Source organism: Cydia strobilella, chromosome 2 (genome assembly GCF_947568885.1).
Source record: "Cydia strobilella chromosome 2, ilCydStro3.1, whole genome shotgun sequence".
In the NCBI taxonomy this organism is placed as follows: Eukaryota; Metazoa; Arthropoda; class Insecta; order Lepidoptera; family Tortricidae; genus Cydia; species Cydia strobilella.
In genome coordinates this window covers 15409994-15437540 of record NC_086042.1, presented here as the reverse complement: position 1 = coordinate 15437540, position 27547 = coordinate 15409994, and the positions used below count along the sequence as shown (strand labels likewise).

The window sequence follows — 27547 nt, the reverse complement described above, 5'->3', positions numbered from 1 at the left end:
AGCTTGGGACTGATGTTGGTGTGGGATGCCACCTGCGTAGACACACTGGCACCGTCTCACCTCCAACGGACTAATGTAAAAGCGGGCGGAGCGGCGGAAAGCGCCGAAATTTTAAAACGTGTAGTACGTGTAGAGAGTATCAATTTATTCCATTTGGAGTTGAAACTCTAGGTCTATGGGGTCCCAGCGCGCACAAGTTGTTTGCAGAAATCGCGAAGCGTCTGGTTGACTTAACTGGTGTACACTATGTAAATAAAGAGTATTTCGTATTGTACTTGGTATTTACAAATATGTATAATATAACGATATTATATAGTATATATTATATAGTCGTTATATTATAATATCATTGGGTTTAACATACACTTTCAATTTTACCCCCTTTACTTATTATTAGGTACCTAAGTACCGCTATCATAATATCATAACATTCTTCCGCTATAGTTCAAGAAGTCGCAATAGCATGTTTTACTACAGTTTGTTATAATCTTGTATTTTTTACTTTTTTTTATTGTTTTAATAAGCGGCAACAGACATGCCGCAGACACAGAATAAGTTTCATTTTTAATATTCAAGTGGCGTGGCGTTACTTTACCGTGGGTGCTTGTGGTGTTGTAAAATACAGCCGCTTTATCACTTCGAAGCTTGCCGGTGCCAAACTGACTGATCGTTTGTACTTGGAAAAAATACATTGAGTTAGGTTTCAGCTCTTTTATTTCAGCGTATGTTTTGTCCTGCAAGAAAACAAGATTAAGTTGGATTCATTGTCATAATTAATAGGTAATTATGTTACCCGTCCTCTAAAAACAACCACATAATGTGTAAAAGATACCTTGATAATTTCAAGTAACATAGGTATACCTACTGAGCGGAAATTAACTTTTTTGCAATGTATTGTTGATTAATGACAGATCGAACGGCAGGAGAAAGCAATTTATATACCCAGATTGTGCTAACTTTTTACTTTGCCGGGCTATAATGTTACTTTTTAGGGTTCCGTACCCAAAGGGTAAAAACGGGACCCTATTACTAAGACTGCTACCGCTGTCCGTCTGTCCGTCTGTCACCAGGCTGTATCTCATGAACCGTGATAGCTAGACAGTTGAAATTTTCACAGATGATGTATTTCTGTTGCCGCTATAACAACAAATACTAAAAAGTGTGGAACCCTCGGTGGACGAGTCCGACTCGCACTTGGCCGGTTTTTTTAATTATTTTAGGTAGTCGTGACTTCACGGAGCTGGGGTTTTAATCTTAATTTAATAACTAGTTACCTACCTCCTATATAAGGATATAAGGTGCTAACAAATAAGTTACCAATATTGTACAGCTGATAGTCTGATAGCACTCGGATCCTGGTACATTTAAGTATGAAACATTATAGGAGGTTTAATGATGTTATTTTTGGAGAAAATTTTGAAACCAAATTTGCTACGTAGAAACAACCTGTTAATGAGACAATTAAATTAGACCTTATTGAACACATTCTAGAGTTAGACCAAGAAAAGTCTGCAACGATTTTGATAGCACACGCAGTGCGTTATTTTAAACGTCAGACTTCTATGAAATTATGACGTATAAATAACACTTGCACTGTGTATGCTATCAAAATCAACCGGAGTGGAGTCGGAGTCCGGTTTGAGTGCATCGAGGGATTCAAGCTCGCCCAAGACGAAAACAGCTTTATCCCAAAGGAGAATATTCTACATTTTTTCACCTTTTGCGAGACAATAAAAAGCAAGGCTACTTACTAGAAATAACGTTTTATTAAAACTTAAAGTACCTTATTTTTTTAAAACTGACAAATTATAATCTTTCAATAGTTTCAACTTCAACCTCCTATAGTTGCATACGCCTGCTATAGTTGCATTTTGCAAAACTCGCGGCTTTTGTTTTATTTTCTTTGTTTTGCGTATAAATGGCTTGTAATGGCCAGTTCGATTTTTAAATAAGTTCTAATTTCGAGGGGTTTTACTGAATCTCATTATAACCCGCCGAGCCATAGTATGGTACTGAATCTCATTATAACCCGCTGGTTAATAATGAGATTTGAATTCGTATGAAAAATTATTCCATAGAGACCTACCTACAGCAATAATAACTTTAGGTGAGATTTGCATGATATACAATAATTGGGCAATGTCGAGCATGTGGTGTGAAAATTAATTGTTTTAATATAAAGTACCATCTCTTAAAATATCGATAGCTAATTTGTTAGCGCCTTATAGGTATACTTCTCTCATAGGATTTGCTCTCGGGGTACAGAAATAACGCCACCATTAGTATAATGGTAGTGTAATAATAATCGAGTCCATCCGGTAGGCTTTATTAAAAGGTGTGTTCTTTGCCAATGGAGTAGGTTAAGTGGGCTACTATTTACATAAGTAGCGGTACAATCTAGGTACTAAATACAGACGCTGCCAGGGTATACCTACCCTTAGTATTTAGTAACTTACGACCTGCCAGTGTATACCTACGATCTTATTACGTATACGTAGGCCACACATAGGCTGACTTTATTTAGTAATCTAAGTAAAAGTTTGAATAAGTATAATAGGTTCATGATTAATTTAATTGATTTCATTTTTAACTGCGATGTCAGATGTGTCAGGTGTGATTAGTTTCCAAATACATTCTACGTCTTTTCTTAGTCTTGTTATGTTGGCGACTGGCTGGTACGCAACCTCTTTTGTAAATGTCAAACTTATACTGCTTTGTGGATGTTCCATGAATAGTGTCAGTCTGCCCTTGTCACCGATCGAAATAAAATTGTACCTACTATATATATTTTCTTTCTCGGAATATTTATTAAAATAAGTGTTTTTCAATGCGTGTTTACATCATCTCACTTCATACAGTCCACCCGTTTATAGCTTATATATTACTTACTTTATTATATATATTTTTTACTTTTATCTTTACGGTTTTATTTTTTTCGGAAATTAAGCATATCTTTAGTATTTCAGTTCTGATACCTTTATCTGAAACATTTAGCTAAACCCCCCTCCGCTCTAGTTTCCCCGACTTAGGTATACCTTAGGAACTGTCTGATGGTTCACTAGAACTGAATCTAGATCACCCGTCACGCCCCGAACGCGACGGCTCCAGAACACTTTGTATCTGTTTACCGGCAAGTCCGAGTTGGATTCCTTCCATTCTAGACGAACGGTTACTGTACCTGAAAGAGATCATTTTTATTTTTAATTATTTGGTTATTAAATAATTTGAAAAGGGAATATTTTGGGAACCTTAAGCCTAAATCAGACAATTTAGGTCATTTATTCATAGGGGTTTTGAATCATTTCATTTCATTTATTCATAGATTACGGGTTTCCTTTCTTAATTAGACATAGACATTTATTCATAATATTTTTAAATATTACATTATTCAGTACGTATTATAACATTAAAATTTTATAAAATATAAGGATTAAATTATTCAATTAAACACATTATTAAATTCCATTATAAAAGTAAGCACATTATTATATTCAATTTATAAATTGTTGGGTTGTTGTTGGGTTGGGTTAGGTTGGTTGGTTGTAGTTATTAAATAATTTGAAAAGGGAATATTTTGTGTCATTTTATATCTTAAGCCTAAATAAATCAGACAATTTAGGTTAGATTTCGGGTTCCCTTTCTTAAAAATATTAAAAGAAAAGCAACCCAATTCTCGAATTGATAGAACCCGATTTAATCTTATGGTAACAGGACACACTGGTTTTTGACAGGTGACATTATATCAAACAAGAATTTGATCCGAAATATCAAAGCAATGGCTCTTCGTTTCCCCACAACACGCTGCACACATTGCACCTTAAAGGGGCCCACTCATTACCAGTCCGCCGGACGATATCAGCCTGTTAGTTAGAACAAAAATTTGATAGTTCCGAACAGTGACAGGCGGATATCGTCCGGCGGACTGGTAGTGGGTAGGCCCCTTTAGAATGAAACCGGCCTAAATCAAAAAATCATGAAATTAAGTTAATATCACCGAACCGGAATTTTAAACTACTCATTATTATTTATTTAAGTGCGGTTAGTTCGAAAAACTCGCGCGCCTAGAAGATGTTGATGTCAACTTTAGCCAGTCTTCTCCGAGACGGGGACAACGCCGTCCTCGAAACGTCGGAGGTAAATTTAAAACTATTTTACGCGATTAAGTCCCGTCGTTGTAAATAATAATGAGTAAAAATCGTGAAAGTTTAAATCAGTGTTTTAAACTACTATTAAATCTATAAAAAAACGGCCAAGTGCGAGTCGGACTCACCCACCGAGGGTTCCGTGCTTTTTAGTATTTGGTGTTATAGCGGCAACAGAAATATATCATCAAATCTAGGGGTGCAACGATACATGATTTTGCCGATACGATACCGATACCGATTTTTGAAGTAAATATTTGACGATACCGATATCCATGACATAGTAGTTAGTTAATAAATCAAATAAATAAGGAATTCCAACGTCAAGTCGGTCCTGCTGTACAGTTGCGAGACATGGCTTGTGAGGAAAGATGTCACCACTCGTCTGCAGGTGTTCATAAACAAATGCCTGCGACGCATTCTAGGGATTTACTGGCCACGAACGATCTCAAACGTCAGACTATGGCAGATGACTGAGCAGAAACCCATAGGACGTGAAATCCTTGAAAGGAAGTGGCGTTGGATCGGACACGTACTCCGTAGGCCGGACAGCCATCTGGCCAAGCAGGGTCTCCGCTGGAATTCGGCTGGCAGTAGAAGGTCGGGGAGGCCGTGTACTACATGGAGGCGATCAGTTAAGAAAGAGGCTGGCTCAACTGGACTCGACTGGAAAGAGCTGGAAGTAGCCGCTCAAGATCGTGACAAATGGAGGATTCTTCTGCGAGCCCTATGTCCCTAATGAGGGATAACAGGTATACATCATCATCATCATCATACTTAATATGGATAAAACATACTTAAGACACTCGCTTTAGTGAAGTGTGAAAAACTGTAAAAGTTTATTCAAATTTTTAGTAACGTCACCAACGTCGTTTGTATTGCGCGCGGTTTAAACTGTGATATCGGCTGAATTTAAATCGGCGATGCCGATATATCGACCTGCCAATTATATCGGCCGATATATCGGTATCGGTATTGGTATCGGTATCTCCACTTTTTGGGAAATCGCAAAATAAGATTTGACTAGTTCCCAAAAAGTGGACATTTTGTATTTAAGGCAGTTTCGTTCCAAAGGTGCGACATATATTATGTTATCAATTAATGGCCTTAAAGTCTATTGCAGACTATAGAAACAGTGTCAGGTAGGGCAACAACATTTTTCATGGCTGTGCAGGCCAATACGGGAGCGGCAAACACGCCCACAAGCCTGGCAGGTGTACTGTGCCCGTGGCGAACAGACGTCGCTCTGATGACGCTTAATTGGCTCGCTTACTAGCGAGTGTCTTAAACCAAGCGCCATCGTGGATTTTACGGCCGTCGAACACCAGTTTGCGCCACTTGTCTCTGTTCTCGGCAAGCTCCTCCCAATTATGAACCGGTGTGTTGAAGGCGTGCATGTCCCGCTTGGCGCAGTCCTTATGCCGTAGCATCGGCCGACCGACGCTTCTCCTGGCATCAGCTATGGCGCCAAGCAAAACACGCCGCGGCAGACGAGAAGGTTGCATTCGATGCACATGCCCCAGCCAGCGTAAGCGTCTCTGCTTTAGCAGCGCAAAGAGACTGGGCAGCTGTGCAATCTTAAGCACCCTCTCGTTTGTTACCTTGTCCTCCCAGTGTATGTTCAAAATACAAAATAAAAAAAAAATATGTTATAGGTAAACACTATTATAGTAGGTATGAATTATCTCAGATGATTTTTTCGGGCTCGGGCCCTAATCTGTTAAACAAAAGCCTTTGTTTCTTTTAAGAGCGGTCTTCAGCACGTGCCAAAGCAACCATGTGTTTTAAATAGAAACTATCGTGACTACTTTAAGGTTCAAATTTGTGTTACAGCTCCTTCAGAGAATAATCAGGGTGGCCTTTTTTTGGAGATAACAAAACGTATTATAGTTAACGCTATCTCTACTGAGCTCGTTTACTTACCTGTACTAACAATGGCATTCTGATAAACAAAGCCTTTTTCTTTTGTGTGAGCGCGTGGCCTTTGTGATTGGGCGCGTGGCCATTGTGTGTGAGCCTCAGAAATAAATAATGAAAGAAATAATGGCTTTTGTTTAACAGAATGCCATTGTTAGTATAAGTGAACGAGCTCAGTAGAGATAGCGTTAACTATATCTCCGAATGGGCTGTTCCACGAATTTGAACCATATAAAAAGAATGGCTTTTTAAACGGCTTGTTCCCATTACTTATGTCAGGGCTATTAGTAGTAACGACTGCATAAAGGAAACAATACCTATTTCACCTCAGCAGCTCGAACAAGCCTACTTTCGTCACTCCCTGGAGTGAGGAAAGTGCGACTTTCCAAACAATGTAGCTTTTTAATTTAGTGAAGGCCATGAACTTCATACTTTTATTACTTTTTTTTTATGGTACGGTACGGTACGGTACGGTACGGTACGGTCCGGTCCGGTCCGGTCCGGTCCGGTACGGTACGGTACGGTCCGGTCCGGTCCGGTCCGGTCGGTCCCGTATAGTATCGTATCGTATCGTATCGTACATATTATAATACTTTTTTTTTTCTGTTTATTCTGTGTAATTCGAAATACATTTTAACCTTTAATATGTTCTCACTACTGAGGTGAAAAATTATGTGTGCAACACGACAGCAAAGTTATTTTACATCTCGTGTTTTTGAGTCCCTCGCTACGCTCAAGATTCTACCTTAGAATCACTCGCTTCGCTCGTGATTCAATTATAGAATCTTTCGCTTTCTCGGGACTCTATAAAATAAACACTCGCAAGAAAAACCAACTTTCCTCTCTTGTTGCACAAATAACTATTGTTTAACAGATTAGGGCCCGAGTCCGAAAAAATCATCAGATAATTCATACTATATGTACGTACCGTTTTCAGTTCCCACCGGGCGTACCCTCAACCGTTTGGGCGGTGGAGGCGCTCTGGGTCCCTTCCTGGGGGTGAAGGGTGCGCTAGGAGATGAGAAACCTCTGCTGCCGGTCGAACTGACAGCGGCTACTCTGAAGCGGTACCAGCGGCCTGGTTTCAGCAAGTTGCGGAGAGAAATTTTCGTTCTGAAAATATTTTACCTAATGTAGCAGCATTCTTCTGAGGACGTGAAAAATTATTAATGGGTTTGGTATCGCTAATCATTAGTTACTATACTTACAAGAGTACAACAAATTACAGTAAGATAGTCTCAGCACGGACGTGACAGACGTCACCCACTTCGTTAAAATCTTTCTGTAATGTATATATAATGGAGTACTATTATTTATTCTGTGATAATGGTCCAGTGAAAAAGTATATCGTCGAGCTTGACAATATAAATTATCAATATTGTCTATTGTTTAAACTAAGCACTTAAGAGGAGAGATCAAATGAAAGTTTGAGAAGATTACCAAGCAAAAAGTTTGAACATTCTGTAAAGTCAAATGATTGTTCCTTTGCGAATCGATATCGTTGACAATACTTTGTAGGTAAGTGTGTAGGATTAAATAAAAATAACAATTAAAGTTTAGCTCTCTAAGAAATAAATTGCACAGCACCAAGGCTTTTGAACACTATGTATATTTATCCTATAAATATTACATTAACCTACCTTTTAAGTACCTGTAACGAATACTAATTTATACTTCCCTAGTGTCTCTCAAACTTATAACTCCAATCCTTAGATCCTAATACACTTCCCAAACAGCTGCAAACCTCTTCCGCAATCATTTGTTTCTAAACTCAAAAGCCACCTAGTCTCCTACTCCTAGCTGTTACCGGTGTATCCATGCAAGCCTTTCCGGGAACCTTTACAAATACTGGCGAAACCTAACATAATCGATTGCCTGAACTTACCTACTGTAAGTCAAACCCTTCAAACTTAGTCTAAGATTGTTTACTTAACCAAACTGTACCCTGCTCTAAAATAGTCAGAACGGGAAGACAAACAGGGACGGAACGGAACGGAACCTATTTCAGAAAAAAAGTCACTGCATTTGAGTAGTGTTTGTATGTATGGTATGTTATTATGCGTAGTAAGTAATCACAGGTTCTTATTCTAACTTGTATACCGCTATGAATAGTGCTTATTAAATTGCTAACGTGGTTATCACACTGCTCCGCACTTCGGAGCGGTGTCCCGTGCTGCGGTTTCTAACTTTGTATTTGTACTATAGAATCTGGATTTGTATGCAAGAGCCGCATGGTACAACATACTGGCTCTACCTTTTCGTGCGGAGATGTGAATCGTGGGCCGCAGTACCGTACGGATTTTTGTGCCTAAACACGGTTTGTCGTGGATCGCAGCTCCAGACGGAGATACGGAGCAAACCGGTGCGGTGGTCGTCGCACGCGAATTCGTTGCTCCGCAGTCCGCACGCCACAACGAAATGCGGCGGCAGTGTGATAACACTGATAACCGCCTATTATCTAAGTACATCAACAAGCCCTATTATAATGGAAGCACAGGATTTTGTGGTTACGCTACTTCTATCACCGTTAGTAAAACTATTACCGTTAATAACTAACTTACTTATTGGTTCTTAATAGCAGATTCCATCCCGCAAGCCTTGCCTCCTCGTACTTCGGTCCGAGATGATGTTGTTCCTCAAGCAGATATATAATCCTGCCGGGTACAGCGCGGGCCAGATCTCCAACTCCATCAGACCATCTGATGAGGATTGATTTCCGCTTCTCCTTGACTTCTTCTATGACTGGTAGTGCTGGGAGTCCTGTGAAATATGATGTTTAATTTCGAAATGAAGATATGTCGTTTTCTTAGGATTAAGGATGTTCATTATATACTCGTATATTTACCTACACAAGCTTAGGTAAATATGAAACAAATCAAAAAATATGAAAGTAATATTTAGAAGCAGATTGTTATTGGTTATAATGTTGACCGTTTGTGAATTTTATATGCTGATATGAACAACAGTTATAGCTCGATTTTTATTTATTGCCAGCCAAATTTTTGTATGCTGTCCAAATGATTTAATGGCAATTTTTTTGCAGATCAGTTTTAAAAAGGCTGATCATTTAATTACTTCCCATTAAATAATAAATATTGGGGGACACGGACATCTTACACAGATCAACCTAGCCTCAAACTAGGCGACGATATACATACTAAAAAACCGGCCAAGTGCGAGTCGGACTCGCGCACCGAGGGTTCCGTACATTACATAATTTTAACAATGTATTTTTTATGTGAAACGTGAGTGAAACCGCAATTTACGGTTTAAAACTTATGACGTATAAAAAAAAAACTACTTACTAGATCGCGTTCAAACCAATTTTCGGTGGAAGTTTGCATGGTAATGTACAAAATATATTTTTTTCAGTTTTATCATTCTCTTATTTTAGAAGTTACGGGGGGGGGGGGGGGGCACACATTTTACCACTTTGGAAGTGTCTTTCGCGCAAACTATTCAGTTTAGAAAAAAATGATATTAGAAACCTGAATATCATTTTTGAAGACCTATCCATAGATACACCACATGTATGGGTTTGATGAAAAAAAAATTGAGTTTCAGTTCCAAGTATGGGGAACCCCCTAAATTTGTTGTTTTTTTTTTTCTATGTTTGTGTGAAAATCCTAATGCGGTTCACAGAATACATCTACTTATCAAGTTTCAACAGTATAGTTCTTATAGTTTCAGAGTAAAGTGGCTGTGACATACGGACGGACAGACAGACAGACAGACATGACGAATCAATAAGGGTTCCGTTTTTTGCCATTTGGCTACAGAACCCTAATAAAAACGATATACATACTAAAAAATAGATAAATACATAGAAAACACCCATGACTCAGGAAAAAATATTTGTGAACCAAGCATATCATATATATATATATACTTACAAAAACATACATATTATACATTATTTTTTGATGTTTTCAACATCATTCAAACCTATGTCAGATGTGCTTGCCTATGTGTTTGCGTGTTTGTTTGTGTGTTCGTTATAATATTGTATTATGATGTTTTCAACATCATATCATTCGAACCATTGTCAGACGTGTTTGCTTGTTATTGTAAAGCTTTCTAATGAGGGCAATGCATCTTGTTATGTTTGACGCGATGCCGGAAATTCTATTGTGAATGGTGACATGGATGTTCATTGTATGCCTAGTTCGTAGCATGTTATTGTTTACATGATTTTCTTTCGGTTCTTTTACTTGTTTAACTATAAGCGCATACGGACATAGTAAAGAGTCAGGATACCTACTATTTAGGACTCTGACCAGGGCTAACTAATGGCTCCTAATACTAACGTGCCTGGCACCGTCAATTAGCCTAAAACACATGTAAGGTTAGGTGGGGTAAGAGAAACTATGGGTCAAGAGAAACACTTGTTAGATTTAGATCATTTATTGATAATACTAAAAATAATACTAATGCATAAATAAAAGTAACTTACGTAGAAGGAATTTCCTCATACGATTTTTCTTGCCCCGAGCAAAATAAACTATAAAGTATGTGTCTCTTAACACACTCAGGTCGAGTCAGGTCGGTCAGGTCTTACACAGTTTGTTGGCGTCCGGTTCTATGGCGACACGAGTAGCTACTACTAACTACTACGCAAGTAAATAATATACCTATCTGACTGAGCCAGTAGATCTAAAGGAGATAGAGCCAACAGCCAACATAAATATAGGTAATATCAGTACCACACAGCCGTGATGGTAGCAATCGAATGGGTCCCGTGACACTGGTTGCCCAGGGTGCGTAGCCAACATGCCAATCGTTTACGCTCCGTAGGGAACAAAACGCAACTGTCACTGTCGCACTAATATGAAAGAATGATAGAGAGACACAGTGAAGCGTTTCATTGTCGTAGCGCAAGCGATTGTCACCATGGCTAGGCACCCAGGTTGATGGTCTGTAGGTAGTAAGTACCTGACAACGTCAGTAGGTCCACGGGTTCGCTGCAGGTAGAGCCACATCCGTGGTGGCAGCACCGCTGGGTGCCGTCACACTGGTAGTCCAAGGCGCAGGCCTCTACACAAGCGGCTTGCCACTGCGGGATGTCGTAACCTGGGCACGTCCCCGGCTTTTGCTCTTGCATCCGGCATTGTGAGCGGCACTGAAGAAAAGCAAGCGAATATATTATTCATATCTCATAAAAACGCTCTCTAATTACTAACTAAATTACCTAACTGCCTAATTGTTAAGTATTAATCCAAAATTCACGTTTGGATCGTAAAGGTCACTGCATAACATGCAAAGTATCTTTGGTCTGTATATACACGGTGTTTCATGGCCCACTGAAAACCTAAAAACAGTTTGTTCAGAATCGATTGCGCTATATTTTAATGGGGGTAATTTTTTTTATTTTTTTTTACATGCTCAGTCTACAAGTTTGTAATGCAACAATAAATAACCAGCATTTGACACGTTATTTGTCAATGAGCAACACCCTTAACTGGCCATTGGTAAACCTTATCTCGTTGCAGTAAGATATGCAAATCGTCTGTTAACAGTGTTTACGATAGTAACTAGCAATTGTTTGATGTCACTAAAACGACGTAGTATCTTGTGTAGAATTACCAGTCGAATTGAATTGTTAAGTAAACTCAAAAATGTTTTTTTTTTTTTATATTTATCGGATTAAAGAATAAATACTCAAGATGAGATTAAATTTAAAAAAATCTGTTGGGGTGTCTCAGGTTTTCAGTGGCTCAAGTAACACCGTGTATAGTTTTCGGCCTGTTTCCTGTAAATATTTTCTTAGTCTTAATAGTTAAAAAAAAATTATGTTGGCACCATATTTTTACCTTCTTTATACCTATCTACTTACTTGTGTTCTATTTTCCTTAGTGACGTCAATGCACATCAAGTCACACCTCGTCTTGGACAGCGCATCCGTCGTCTGTAGTTTTGAGAATCGCCTTGATTTTGATAGTACGTCAGAAGCCAAAAACACTATAACCAATAGTCCAAATATAGGGCTTGGCATCGTGAATCCAGTTCTCATTTTTTTTAAACAAACTCTCAGTATATCATAGCTTCATCTGTAAAAAGTATGTTTCGTCTTATTCCAGTAATAAAACTCAATAAATGTTACCTATCCAATAATTACAGTCTATACAAAATCTATATAATAATATGTGCGCATTCCTATACCTACTATATTAATAATTATAAAAATATGTTCAGTTTTTCTTCGATATATTGATAAATGATAATATATGTAGGTACAATGAGCGATACGACGGTACGATATATTGATAAATGATAATATATGTAGGTACAACGGTGAGTACAAAAACGGTAGCCGTTTTTGTACTCACCGTTGGCGCCACTGTAGATGTAGGTCCAGAAAAACAGATCTCAAAAATTTTCTATGCTTATTTTTATAAAATCAATACGTTCTAATATACAAAAAGGTATATTAACGTCTAAATGTGCTATTTTTTCAACCTGTTTAATATTGCATATATTTTAGTTGGCACTTTTTTAAACCACTAACATTTTTTGAGCTATATCTATTGTTTACCATGATTAATCAAAGATGGACAAATATTTACCACAATTATGAAGAAGGAGTGAAAATTCCCGATAAAAAAGCTTGAAACCCCTAAAACTTCTATGCATTTGAAATTTTGAAAGACCTCTCCATCTACACTAGCGCCCCTAGCAGCGAAATTAAACGCGGTAGCCCTCATTGGAATCCGTTTATTATGACCGCTTATACTGACCAACCGCTTACTATGGCGTAATTACTGTGCGAAGTTTCGTTTTCATATAAAACTCTTTGTGATAAAGTCGGACTTCGCTTATCAAATCGCTGACAAGTGACAAATCGCTTACTATGACCTATAAATCCTATTTTCATGAACTTATGTCCGGTTATACTGACACATGTTGCAGGCGTCCATAGGCTACGGTGACTGCTTACCATCAGGCGGGCCGTATGCTTGTTTGCCACAGACGTGGTATAAAATAATAATTGGCCAAGCCCGAGTCAAAGCTCGAGGCATTTAGTGTTCCGTGCGCATCGTTATAATTTACAGAGGTTGTTTGCCTGTTTTTAGTTAGGGTTCCGTAGTCAACTAGAAACCTTAAAACCAGACGTAGTTTCGCCATGTCTAACCATGTTTGAACCATGGGTCGAAAAGTATAAAAAAAACGTGACTGTAGAGTTTAATAAAGACATTAAACCAAAACTATAGGCAACATGATCAGTCAAGCCGTTTTTGAGTTATCGCTTATCGCAAAACGTCTTCCTTTCATAGGAAAACGACGTACAAAGCGCTGGAAGGTATTCCATTTTGCTTGTTAAACGTGGAATTACGAAACGTTTTCGTTTCGTAATTCCACGTTTAATTAAACGTAGAAGCTACCGTGTCGTTACCGTGTCGTTAAGAGATCACAGAAAATAAAAATTTCAATGAACCATTTTTTTAGATACTTAATGAAGATTAAGCCATTTGTAAGGAACAGATTGGATAAGGAAGTGCTAAGGAAGTACTAAGTAGTCAAAGTAAGTGATCTTCTTCGGCGGGAACGGGCTTGATTAGATGCATAGCCTGCATCAAAAGTACGTCGCGGGGACGGTAATTTGTGTTTTGGGAAAGTATCCTATGAAACTCAGTGACTCATTCATCCTCAATGTAGTCATTCGCAAGTATATACGAAAAGCGAGCCATTGTATTCGACAAAAACCTAGGAGATAATTTATAGGAGTTGTGCAGTCAACACGGCAAGTGCAACGTTACATCCAAGCGCTCAGACTCGAATAGGTCAATTTTATGGTTCACCATTATAGCTCGGTATTCTATACTGCTTCAATTTGAATTAAATTTAGAACTTATTATTTTGATTTGATTTTGTTTCTAGTTCCATGCCATATATATATATATAGACTTTAATATTATTTAGAACTGCTAAAAATTTTGTTTGTCTAAGCTAACAAAGTGAGAGAGTGTAAGTAAGTAGTGTAAGAATGAGATAAACGTCATATTTTCATAGAAATTTGACATTAATGATGACATAGTGACACTCGGACTCTATCAATAATTGGACGTAGTTTAGGGAAAAGGATCTCTACTTATTTATATTTTCGGCACGTCTTGAATTTAGGACGAGGAAAAATATATAAAATTATCGTGTTTTTCAAAGAATTAAAAAAAAAAATCTTTTCCATTATTGTTTTAAAAGAAAAAAATATTTTAGTATAGGTAGAACTTGGATTCATGAGTACCATATCTTAACTGATATTTTTGTCGCTGGCTCTAAGGTTAACGAAATATATTGCCCGATTCGAACTTTAAGATACGTCAAATATTACGACTAGATACGATATGTATTAGATATGTCAATGTCAACAGTGACGTTTGTTCAAACAAAAACGTATCGTAATATAATCATACTATTTGACGTATCTTAAAGTTCGAATCGGGCCGATAAAGTGAGCCGATCTCTCAAACAAGTTTGAACAACATCGGCTCAATTTCGTCAACTTTACCTGTTTCCAAAAACTAGAATAAAAATTTCAATTGTCATATACTATAGGTCTTCCAAGATTATTTTCTCGTAATCTGGTTGTCTCGGATCTCGTAATCTCGGATCTGGTTGCTGCTCTTACCGATCCTTTCAAAAATATACATACTGCATACACAAATGTCATCGTACTTAATGCAAAGGGATATTGTGTATATTGTTTCGACGAATTAGATACTCTCTAATAAATATTAAATGACTTTGTTATCTCTATACTTAACCTGATAATTTTCCCGCCGTCTCCATACTCGATTTAGTTGGTTACTGGCTGGTTAGCTGCCTGTTAGTTATAGTTTTTCCGAAAATTCCCAGGACAGGCGAATCTTTTTGTATGAAAACTTGACTTATTTACAATATTAGTGGTGGTAATTGCTATAACTGTTTCAAATTTTAGGTATCTATGTCAAACGGTCTCTGAAAAAAGGCATTTAACTGATTTGCAAGACCGAAGTGATCCCATAAGTGTTCCGTTTGTCAAAACAAAGTTTTGCACGGAACACTAAAAACATTCGCTGGTTTTCGTGACCGTCCTCACGTCTTTCACGTCGTCGTGTAAGTTGTTTTAGTTTTGATTCTCAGTGACAAGTTGAAAATTGGTTACAAGGTTAATAAAACTCATCTCTCACAAAGGAATTTGAGACTAATTTGAAAAAAATAACAAAAATAAGAAGTTAAACAACTACCTAATATGCTTTGTATGACGTGTTTGTCACTTCCCTTCGATGTCATTATATGCGGATTCTAGGCGACGGTAAATTTGTGATTTTGATTTGTAACAATAGGGGTGCCATCATCAAATATGATAAAACCCTTTTATTAAATAGATAAAAAAAATACGGATTCTACTGTAAGTATTTATAATTTTAGTCAGGTACCTATTTAGACGTGTTATTCAAAATTACTTATTATATATATTATCAAAAGCAGCAGATTTCAGATCCAATTTGCAAAGCGGACGAAATTGACTAAACCGTTTATTTTCCTGATTGTTGCTTAAACCGTAACTTAGCTATTGTTAAGCGTAAAGCGTAACTTAAGACCGGACTTTAAGGTGACGTCCAATCAAGTCTAAATAGAGTTATTTTAACGTCTGACATTGACTGATATGTCATGAGGTCGTGACTGAGAATGTTACGTTAAATGGCGTGTTAAATATATCATTTCATCTTTAAAAAATTTAGTAAGTTTAGTGTGGTGCGTAATTGTAGAAAAAGGGAATACCTATTATTCAATTAGCTAGAACATTCGATAGTTACTTATTGTTAACTTCGGCGCATTGAACCCAATGTGTAAATCCAATTGACATGTATCGAATGCGTGTACATTTCCTAGAAAAAGTAGTCATTAATATAATGTGTGCATGCATTTTAATAAGCAAGTACATGGATAGTAGGTAGTTAGTCATACAGTTTAATAATTAAAGAAGTAATTCGTGCTAATAATTTGGCGTTTTGAATAGCATTCCATTTCCTGCTACACATGGAACAAAATATTTGCGTGAATAGGTAGTTTGCGTGGAGTAAAACAGTAATAAGTAAACGTTTCCTGAGTTTCTATCTACTAAAGTGAACGTGTGAATATATTATAGGCAGTAAAAACATTATCGCCTAAAACACATTATCTATTGACAAAAATCAATCATGAAGTTTTAATTAAAATATTTAATTATATTAGATAAAACAAATAAAAATATAATATAGAAAGAGCATAATACAATACAATAGGTATTAATAATAAATAACATAATAATTAAAACTAATAATAAACTAAATAGAACACCAGGCTTCAAATGGGTGTAAGTAATGAGAACTACTACTGAGGGCACTTACACTTACGCAGAAATGATATTTGGACAAAATAATATGTGATTTAATATTTACTAAGAAATTCGAAAATATATTGTTTGCACCTATATTGTACCTAGTAGTATCTTAGGCTACTATACTATGTAATGTGTAAATTAGTCATAATAATAAGACCGTAGAAAAAGGCCAGTAAATCGTGTCACAACTCACACACAAGCTATTTTTAAAATCCTTTATCTACTCCCATATCATAACTTCCCTATAACATGTTCAAAGGCGATAAGCTAATGGCCTATATTAACAAGCCTTCCTCTGTGATTGAATTGTAATTTTTACTTTACGTTATCGATGACCGATATTTTTATTACATTCAAATTTAGAACACATGCCTACTGCGAGAAACAAAAGAAATTTGATTTGTTCTCTATTCTAATATCAGTCGAGATGACGTTTTATTCGAAATGAAGTGTCAGTTGCAAACAATTTTGACAAATCTCGCATGTTTTTTGATATCGAACGATATGGCACTCGGCCCCCACCTCTAAATGTCTCTAAATAGAACAATTCAAAAACCGGCCAAGTGCGAGTCGGACTCGCCTACCGAGGGTTCCGTACTTTTTAGTATTTGTTGTTATAGCGGCAACAGAAATGCATCATCTGTGAAAATTTCAACTGTCTAACTATCACGGTTCATGAGATACAGCCTGGTGACAGACAGACAGACGGACAGCAGAGTCTTAGTAATATGGTCCCGTTTTTACCCTTTGGGTACGGAACCCTAAAAACAAACTACGGATGCGTGTCACGCGTAAAAAAGTTTTCATTTGACGTTTAGAGTTAAATAAAGTGTGCAACGATTTTGAAAGCATACGCAGTGCAAGTTATTTTAAACGTCAAACTTCTATGAAATTTTATTAGTAATTAGCATTTTCGTAGTAATTTTATTGCATTGAGGTTTTTATGTTACATTTTTTACTCAATCTTTCTATAGTCGGACCAATGGTGATATTTCCACACTTTGTTATACCATAGTCTCTAGAAAATTACATTGGTCCGACTCAAATTAATTGCTACTTAAAAAAATATTTCTAGGTTAGTAAAGGCTTATTATTAACGGGGCAACTAAAATATTAAACGGGAACTTTCATTGGGCATATAATAATATAATTTGGCCGTGCATTAATATTTTAGAGCCTAAAAATTTATATTTGCTCCAAATATAAGCATCATATTATTAAAAAACTGGCATCAAATTCAAGCCACAAAAAATAATAATTGGGATCTTGAAATGATAGTTTGGCGACTAAATAATAATTTGGCATCTATTATTGTAAAGCGTATGATTTTTAATATTTGTTGTCATATAGTTATTTACACCTAATCATATTGAGCACATCGTTTCAGGTAGTATTTAAATTGCGGAAGCAGCTATATTTAATGAATATTGGTTTATTTTTTGTAATAATTCATCGTTTGTTTCACACGATACTATAATTATAACGCCTTTGTAACAGCCAGTGTGGACTGCCATAAGGTCATAGTGAAGAAGACCAGCATACTTTATTTTGGCACTTGGTTCGGGTCGTAAGTACTAAGAGTTTAAGTTAAATCTAAACACGTTTCTCCTCGGCACACTAGTCGTCGCACATGTCTTCTCTCTTCTCTCTAAATTTAAAATATTCGTATCACTGAACTTAAAAATTTCAAGTCCTGGGTTAGGATAGGTTATCGTGATCGTTAGGTGTGATTGTGAGTGAGGCCAGGAGGAGCATGTAAGAATTAACTGGGACTTAAATACTCAAGCAAGTACCGAGAGAGCGAAGCGAGCGTACAAATACAAAATTACATATTATTTAAATTCATTAGGTAAATTTCAGGCATAACGACCATTACACTTTTCAAAATTGGGTATTTAGACCATAGTTTAATAAAATTAGGTACTTATATTTTGTTAAGATCACCTAAGACCGAACAATTTATCTTAGGAAGGTAGGTAATTCGTTTATTGGGTGTTATATAGTTTGAATGATCATAAGATTCATAAGGTTTTTTAAAATTTGATATTTCGAGCTAAGGTATTTCATTAAGTTGGTAAATCGATTTTTAATACACTTACTCAAAAAGTGCTACTTTACGTACCTAGCTGTTTACATTTATGAAATTTGAAAAATATTATTGTCGTTTTGTAGAAATAATAAAAAATTGGTGCCGATTTTTTTAATCCCTACACCGACAAAAAAAATAATAGAAAACTTAAATACACAGTATCTCGCGCATGAGCTACACTGTCCTTCCCGCTTTAATTGATACAGTGAGAAAAAGACGTAATCAATCGTCATTTTTGTAAAAAAAGTATCGGTACCTACATATTTATGAATTCGACTCTACCTAATAGTCTACATATCTCACGCGCTTGGAACTCTCTTGGCGCACTAGTAGTAGCCTACTAAAATTATAAAAGTGATAATATCATCATATCATATCATATCGTTTATTTCATAATAGGATTTTACAATCTCTTTATGTCGTCAAACATTTGTAATTACTTAAAAATTAAATATTAAATAACATTATCTATGTTACACTATGCACATACTTATTAACTCCAAGGGTTAACGTCTTCTAAATAGTCTGATATTTTATAATATCCATTTTTGCACAACTTTCGTTTAATGACCGATTTAAATTCATTTAATGGCAAACTTTAAATATCCAAAGAAATTTTATTGTAAAAACGAACACATTGGCCAATGAAATATTTACTTTTCCTCTGAAGGCTAGTTACTATTATAACTAGCCTTCAGAGGATAAGTAAATATTACCTATTAGTACAAGTTTGTCTTTGTTTCTTGTATTTCTGTTGTGTATGTCGCTATATTTCTTAAACATGTGTTTATTTTTCTGCACATATAATAGATTTTCATAAATGTATTGCGTCGCAAATGTCAAAATGCCAAATTCTCTAAATTTGTCTCTTAAGGAGACCCTACATCCCAAATTATAAATAGCTCTAATCGCCCGTTTTTGCAATATAAAGACACAATTAGCATCTGCAGCGTGCCCCCATAAAAGGATGCTGTATGACATTAGGCTGTGGAAATAGCCAAAGTAGACCAGTCGAGCCGTATCCACATCAGTCAGGGTTCTAATTTTTTTGACTGCAAATGAGGCAGAACTGAGCCGATTAGACAATTTACGGATATGAGATCCCCACTGTAGTTTGGCATCCAAAGTCATACCCAAGAAGACAGTCGAATCTTCAAAATCCAACGGTTCATCATTAAGTTTGATACTCGAAGCTACCGGTTTAACATTAGGCAATACAAATTTCACACACTTAGTTTTCTTTTCGTTCAAGAGAAGATTATTAGCAGTAAACCAATCCACAACACTAGATATAGCAGCATTAACATCATTATAATTTGTTTGCTGTTGGTAAATTTTAAATACTAACGAGGTGTCGTCAGCAAACAGTACAAGGTCATGTTTGTTGCGTACTAGGTGAGGCAAATCGTTAATATATACGAGAAATAGAAAAGGGCCCAAATTGAACCCTGCGGGACACCCATTTTCAATTTGCTGCCAGATGAACTTGTACCATTTACAGTCACCCTCTGAGTTCTATCACTGTCATGTTTGTACATATTTTAACATTCCGTTATTATTCCATAAAAAATATCTTAACCACGACATAATCAAACTCCTTAAGTTTTCTACCCATAGGTTTAATGTTTATACGACCACAATAACTTTTTTAGGTTCCTTTTTTATATTAAAATGACAGCTCAAGTAATGATGCTCGAAATACAAATTTTAAGTGTGCATTTACCTTAATTTACTATCTAAATATTTTAAAAGAACTTAAATTAATAGATAGTCGTTTTTTTGTTAAAATGTGCTTCACAAATAGTCTCTAATATACTAATTCAGTTGCCAAATAAATAATTGGTACCTGCCTTTATATAAACAAAAGCTGTAATGGCATTTGTTTATATATACTACTCATATTGGAATAATTTAATGCTCCGCTTTAGTTGCCAAAGTATTAATTTTAGTACCTATTTCTATTTTTTTAAGCTACCGAAATCTGATTAATTAGTTGACCGGTTAAATACGTGCCGTTAGTAACTAACTAGTGTTCTTAACTGTTAAGAACACATTTTAAAACAGTGAAATTTATATTGTTGGTACCATCTGCTTCTCAATAACCCTGTTAAGTGGTACAGGTACGTTGAACAAATTAATAAGAAATAAATATAGAGAAGCTAAATAAGTCTAGTTTTAACTTGTGACAGAAAAGTTGACAGCTTCCTTTTACAACGCATTTCGATTTAGGGAATTTGCTGCCAGCAACCTATAGTGACTTGGGCCAGGGCGAGGGGACTGAAGTTTTTAAATTTGATATTTAATGTCCGTTTGTTAGTTTAAATGTTGTGCTATACATTTTTGAATTAGTTTATTTATAAACCTGTTTTCTTTTTGCTGTTGTATTTGTAGTATACGTTATAAAAATTGCAGAAATTAATTAAGCAGCCTTGATTTATTTATACGAAAATGATACCAAATCTGACCACATAGCTAAGTTTTTTTTCCATAATTTTTTGGGCCTTAAGTTAAAATTTTGCATCAAAAATTTGATTAAGTAGCTCCCCTTCATAAATCAATTTATATCGGAGCGGCCAAGACGCTCAAAAATATCTGAATACGCATTCTAGCACCTTGTGAAATAGAGGCGTGTTCAGATATTTGTGACCACCTTAGCAGCTCCGACATATATGATGGCGACTGTATCTAGTTATTGCACTTTTGTTTATGAATACGGCTAGCTAGAGGGGTGGCTGCCGCAATGATCAGGCCTGTAGTAAATTCGAGGTTTTATTTGATAATTAACTTTATTAAGTACCTATAAAAGTATTACACCTTCCACACCTAATTGTCCTTATTAAATTAGTTTTAAATATTATGCAATTATTGTTTGGTTTAGAGTTGGGGGAAGCATTACTTGAGACTTGTTTAAATATCACAACATGTGATACTTATGCATTGTTTGTTTACAGTTTTACACCAATCAGTCTACTAACACTGAACTTAATATCCTATAATTAATTATGCACTTTTTCACTTAATTGTTCTTTATCTCCCCATTATTTGTATTTGGTTAAAATTCAACAAAGTGCTCTGATTAAAAGTACCTACCAAAAATCCATAAATTAACACTTGTTTGTTTGTCAATCACACCTGTCCTGAGAACACGATAAAGTGTATAAATAAATGTCACTGAACTTTTGACAGTTGACGAGTAGTTCGGTGCGCCCACGACGATCGACTAACATGCGGCATGCGCGCGCGCGGCCGATGGATGCGTGCACCGACTTAATTAATACGCGATGATGCTTTCCTGCCGCTAAGACGGAAGGCTTTTACCGGCCCGGCTTCCTAATTAAAAACTAGGCGTAAAGTTGGAATTTGTAGATTATTTTGTGGGTTCCGTAATGGGATAATATTATTTCGCCTGCTTGAAGATGCTATTGATGCTGGTTGCTTGTATGCACTATGTTGCCGAAGAAAAATAATAATTAATTAACATAATATTTGTCAGAAACTATCTGTATGATTGTTCTAAGGGCCACTTGCGTCATTCACTAGCCCGGGGTTAACCGGTTAAACCTGGAGTTACCATGGCTACCAGTACAATTTGAGACTGGGTTAACGGTTTAACGGGTTAACCCCGGGTTAGTGGGATGGTGCAAGTGGCGTTAAGAGCAACCCATCCCGCTCGTGCCATTCATAGTAAGTATAATGGTTCACTGTTGTTGTAAATAATGTTTATTCCGTTTGAGTGTAGGTATATTTCTTGCAGCTTGTCCTTGTTTCTAATTGATGAAGCATCTCTCTAACTCATATTAGTCCCATGTAGAACAACTTCCATTCTTGCTTTAAACTGCTATTTTTAGTAAGCAATGACAGTAAATATCCAGTTGGTTTTAGCGTCTGCCTTTTTCACGATATTCAGTATAACCACAAACAAAGGGACCCTGAAAACTAACAAAACAATGTCTTCCTGGCGGCACTTCGATGAATGTCTACGAGTAGGTACACTACACTACACTATGACATACTATATGTACAGTCCATAATTAAAACATTTGGTGCCGTTTGTGTTAAAGAGACCTGCAAGGAATAAGTAACTATGTAAGAAAACATTTTAGAGTTTTGTACTGGGATACGCCTGCCCGTAACCTTTTTCGGGCATTTAGAATCATAACCATTCCAGGTCTTTATACATATATGTATGTATTAGAAGTGGCAAAAGTTGTTTGTAGGAATCTCGAGGAATTCAGAATGCGACGGTCCAAACTATCGTCATGGATATAATATTGTCCCAAATAGACACAGACTGAAAAAAAAAACAGAGCAATGTGTGTGGTATATAGGTGTCAAAATTTACAACCGATTGCCCAATGACTTATAACTAGTTGAAATGTCCGACACCACATTTATAACCAAGCTCAAGGAGTACTTAATAAATATAAAGCATTTTACTCGGTAGATGAAATAAATCGAACAGATTAACAAAATATTTCAAATGCCTGTGACATATTCTTATATTTTATAATTTAATGATGCCTAATAATTTTATTGGATACCGTAAAATGGGGTGAGTAGGGTTCGCGGGGAGAGTTGGGTTATGAATGGGGAGAGAAGGTTTGACAGGGGGGTGAGATGGGTTTTTAGGGCTACTGCTAGAAAAATAATGTATTCCAATTTAAAATGGAGTTATAGTAATACTCATAATAATAATAAAACGATCCAACAATCTTCCAAAATCACCTTTGTATGAAAACCCATCTCACCCCAATTAAGAGGGACTACGGGGTGAGGTGATTTTTCCTGTTTATCGTCAAAGTTATGAAATGGAACTACCCAAAATAAAATAAAAACTAAAATACAAACGTCCGGATCACTTATTATATACACCATTCAGTTTGCATATGTAAAAATAAAATGTTATCGAGGTTTAAATGTCAGTTTTGCTCCTACTCATCCCAGTTTAAGGTAGTCTAATGTAATCCTATTTCTACATGAATAACGACATATTTATAATTGTATGTAAAGTGTGCTAAATAGAAAATGTTAAATGACGTGTAACGCTAGTTATCAATAAACGATTGATTGATTGTATAGTTACCTAACAGTAATATAAGGTGCTATGTTATCTTTTGAAACTCTGCCTATATTTTACCGATCGTTCAGAGCATTTTTCTGCTCCTATACAACAGTTTTACAGCAATGATAGGTACATCGGTTACATAGGTACACTTTATAATACGCAATATGTATATACGTAACATAAGTAGGTGACCGACGCAACCGGTGACCAGAGAGCTGGCGGCTTTCTCTCGCAGCGCATAAGTATTGCCATTCAGCGAGGGAATGCTGCCAGCATCTTTGGCACAATGCCGCGGGGGCCTTATTTAGATGTTTTTTAATTAAGAGTAGTTTTGTTTTTTAATTTTTTTTTATTTATAAGTTGTTATTCTTAGTTACTTTTAGTTTTACTTTTAATTGAATAATAATAATTGTTAATCCGATAATTTGAATTAAGTAGGTACCTACTTTAACAAATGTTATAAATGTAACATTATTATTAATGTAGTAAACTACATTATTTTTGTGTACTTATGTTACAAAACACATATTGTGTGTTAAGTGTATGTAAAACTAAAACTGTTGTATACCTAAGCACATAATAAGTAATAGTATTATCATACAGAACGGCCACGCACCGCCCCGCCCCGTCTCGAATTACCTTGCCCCGCGACAGCAGATTGACGGCCGTTTGCCGGCCGCTCAGTATTATTTTTAAGCGACTTACACTATGACGCATGCCGCGTGTACAGACGTGCCGTTCACATATAGAAACGCAAGTGATTTTTAATGTATGGCGTGTCCGCCCTGTGACCTAAGAGCAATATAAATGCGTGTGTCCTGACTCCTAACCTGACTGACTGACGGATTGACTCATCAATGCAGAGTCGAAACTATAAATGCTAGAAAGTTGAAATTTGCACACCACCATTTGTAATATGTAAATAAATAAATAAAAAACAAATATCCTATCCTATAGACATTCTTACTTTCTTACACAGATTGACTAAGTCCCACTGTAAGCTCACGAAACAAGAAACTGGTTAAAAAGGAGATGAAAGTTTGTAATTTTGTATGGGGTTTTAAATTTTATTTTAAGCTAAGAACTTGAAACTTTGTAAATACGTATTTTATTAAAATAGAAGAAAACTAATTACAGCGTTTTTGAAAATTCATCTTCTAAGGTGGTGAAAAAGGGGTTGAAAGTTTGTATGGAAATCAAAAATTTTGTTGAGTGCGGGACTTTAAACTTTGTACATTACCATATTATTCGAATAAAGACAAGTATTTTTTTTTCAATTTATTGGATTCAAACTTTCAAAGCTTAAATAGGGGTTGAAAGTTTGAATCCATTACAAATGCTTCTTAGAAAGGCATAATCGGTAGTACTATTAGTTATTCTGTGGCATAACATAATTATAATATTACAAAAAAAGTTATTTCGACATTCTTGATAATTCAACCCCCAAGGGGGTTAAAAAGGGGATGAAAGTTTATATATAGCCCAATTTTTTTAAGCTAGGAACTTGAAACTCGGTAAAAGGGCATTATATTAAAATAGACGAAAACTGATATCCCCGTTTTTGAAAATTCATTCCCTAAGTTGGTGAAAAACGGGTTGAAAGTTTGCATCGGGAACGAAAATTTTACGAAAATTGTTGTAAATAGCGTTTGAAGTGTTTTTTAATAAATTTTATATATTAAAAGACGGCTCCTATTAAATGCTTGGTTCATACATAGAGTAACTTATACTAGAGCGGTACTGTCATAGTAAATATTGTAACCCCAGTAAATTCACTGCCATCTGTCGACACACTTTAAAACTAAAAATGTATATTTATAAAAATACGATAAAATGTATTTAAATATAGATAAATGATTTTTTTTATTTGCATTAATTATTTTTTATGATTTTGACCCATGTTCTTTCACTGATATGCGTTAAAATTGTTAAATAACAAACGAAACAGTCAACGCCCTCTATACGAGTGTAGGCCAAAACTAGTGGCGCCATCTGATCGAGAATCAAATTTTCGTGATTTTCGAGGCACGTTTTTTCCTTAGACTGTATCCATCTATTACGGAGTTATATCTATCTTTGGTTCATATAACAAACTGAATCGTAAAACAAAATATATTATGAACTAACATATCATGTAGCTTAACAACTGTCGATAAGATTAAGACCCCGCATCGATAGAAAGTGTATTCTCAATTGACCTCTGGTCCTTTTAGATCCTTCGTTAATCGTGATTGTAAGAAATTATAGATAGTGTGCCTTAATCTGTTAAGAATAAGGTTTGTGTTTGTATTTGTACACATCATTCCGGAATGCATCGTTTAAAAACATTAATTAAGCTGCAGAAGGGCATCCGGTCCAAGCCTCAAGAGCAATCAAGCGGTCGTTCCTCTTCTTTGTGACGATGTAGTCCATCTTGTTTTATTTTTAGACGAGAAAAACATTTAATTAGACGATTTAATTAATTGCGATTCGGAGAACGGTACTAACTAATCGTAAGGAAAATACATTGTATGTACCTACTCGTACAATGTATTACTCGTATCACCTAATTACAGTCCCAATACTCGTATATGTTTAATTTATAATTTTTAATTTAAGAAAAAGTTATCACTATACCTATACATATTTACATTCAAATCTATATACCTACCTATATTTTAATCTCATTTTAACCATTTACTGGATTTTATATTATTAGTCAATAAAGGTGAGTACCTGTATAGCTGTGCTGTAGTTGCTTATGGAACATTGTACACACTTGTACATGTGAAATTAGTCATGCTTCTGTTCCTTCTCATTGCACCGGTTTTGTCTCTAACTCCTTCATCCTTCAGGCGATCCGGTTTTGGAATGATCTCCCACTCAACATCAGACAGGCTCCAACCAAGCTCTCGTTTAAGCGCATGTTACGCAAGCATTTTTTCGACAAGCTCACTGGTTAGTTGTCCATCGTAGGCAGGTATAGTATTCTTTGCACTGGGTACATAAAATAAAGTAATATATATGTAAGTTTATTTAATTATAGTATTTATAGTATGTATTTGTAAGTTTATTTTCGTTGTGTGTATTATTTATCGCTATATTTTTTGTTCTAAGTTACCCTATTCTGCTTTTTTTTTGTTCAATGCCTGCACCTATTACTGTTTCTGTTTAGCCTGATGGTTGACTGGTAGAGAATGCCTTTAGGGATTAAGTCCACCATTAGTACTTTATTTGTTATATTGTGCAATAAAGTTTAAAATAAATAATAAATAAATGTTTAAATATTGTATTACATATAAGACATTCTTACACAAATTGACTAAGGATACTAAGATAACGATACTGAAGTATATATACTATAAGTACTTAAATACATAGAAAACACCCATGAGTCAGGAACAAATATCTGTGCTCATCACACAAAATGCCCTTACCGGGTTTCGAACCTGGGACCATCGGCTTCATAGGCAGGGTCACTAACTCACTATCGACTAGGCCAGACCGGTCGTCAAACAGACAGACAGGTAGGTCTGTTGTATTTATCAATACAATCAAGAACAATGCGACTACTAGCAGCGTTGAAAGCATTGTTAAGAAAAGAAATGCAAACAGAGTTAATATTATGAAATTTTAAGTATTGACGTAGAGTATCTTGTTATTCCTAAACATTAAGAAGAAACACTAAAATTACCAGTAAGTATATTTTTCTTTAGACTGCAGCTATCTTCTTTACTGATGCAATTTTTACTTATTAATAATCAATAAAAACTAAAACTAGGTATGCACTTGTAGTGAGAAAAATAGGAATAACTTTTGAAAACATGGGGTTGTTTTTAGACATAGGCACAGTCAAGTGTAAAAATATGGGTGAATAAAACTTACTCAAAAATATGTCCCATAGTTCTTAACTCGCTGACATAAGAGCTATGGGACATATTTTTGAGTATGATGAGTGCACCCATATTTTTACACTTGACTGTACCTACCTATTT

General features: G+C 35.8%; 1 protein-coding gene across 3 annotated transcripts in view; it reads right to left on the bottom strand.

The window, feature by feature from the left end:
* Positions 1-21737, bottom strand: part of LOC134752426 (anosmin-1) — a 28191-nt gene extending 6454 nt beyond the window's left edge. For 2 of the 3 annotated variants that reach the window (XM_063688137.1, XM_063688141.1), the window contains exons 1-7: positions 21599-21737; positions 11893-12106; positions 10992-11178; positions 8621-8819; positions 6988-7172; positions 3036-3178; positions 596-734 (exon numbers count right to left, since the gene is read on the bottom strand). In XM_063688137.1, the coding sequence (XP_063544207.1) occupies positions 596-734; positions 3036-3178; positions 6988-7172; positions 8621-8819; positions 10992-11178; positions 11893-12069 (1030 nt within the window). In that variant the 5' untranslated portion in view covers positions 12070-12106; positions 21599-21737. The remainder of the gene's footprint in view (positions 1-595; positions 735-3035; positions 3179-6987; positions 7173-8620; positions 8820-10991; positions 11179-11892; positions 12107-21598) is intronic. The other variant, XM_063688144.1, reaches the window with a different exon arrangement.
* Between the last annotated feature and the right edge of the window lie 5810 nt (positions 21738-27547).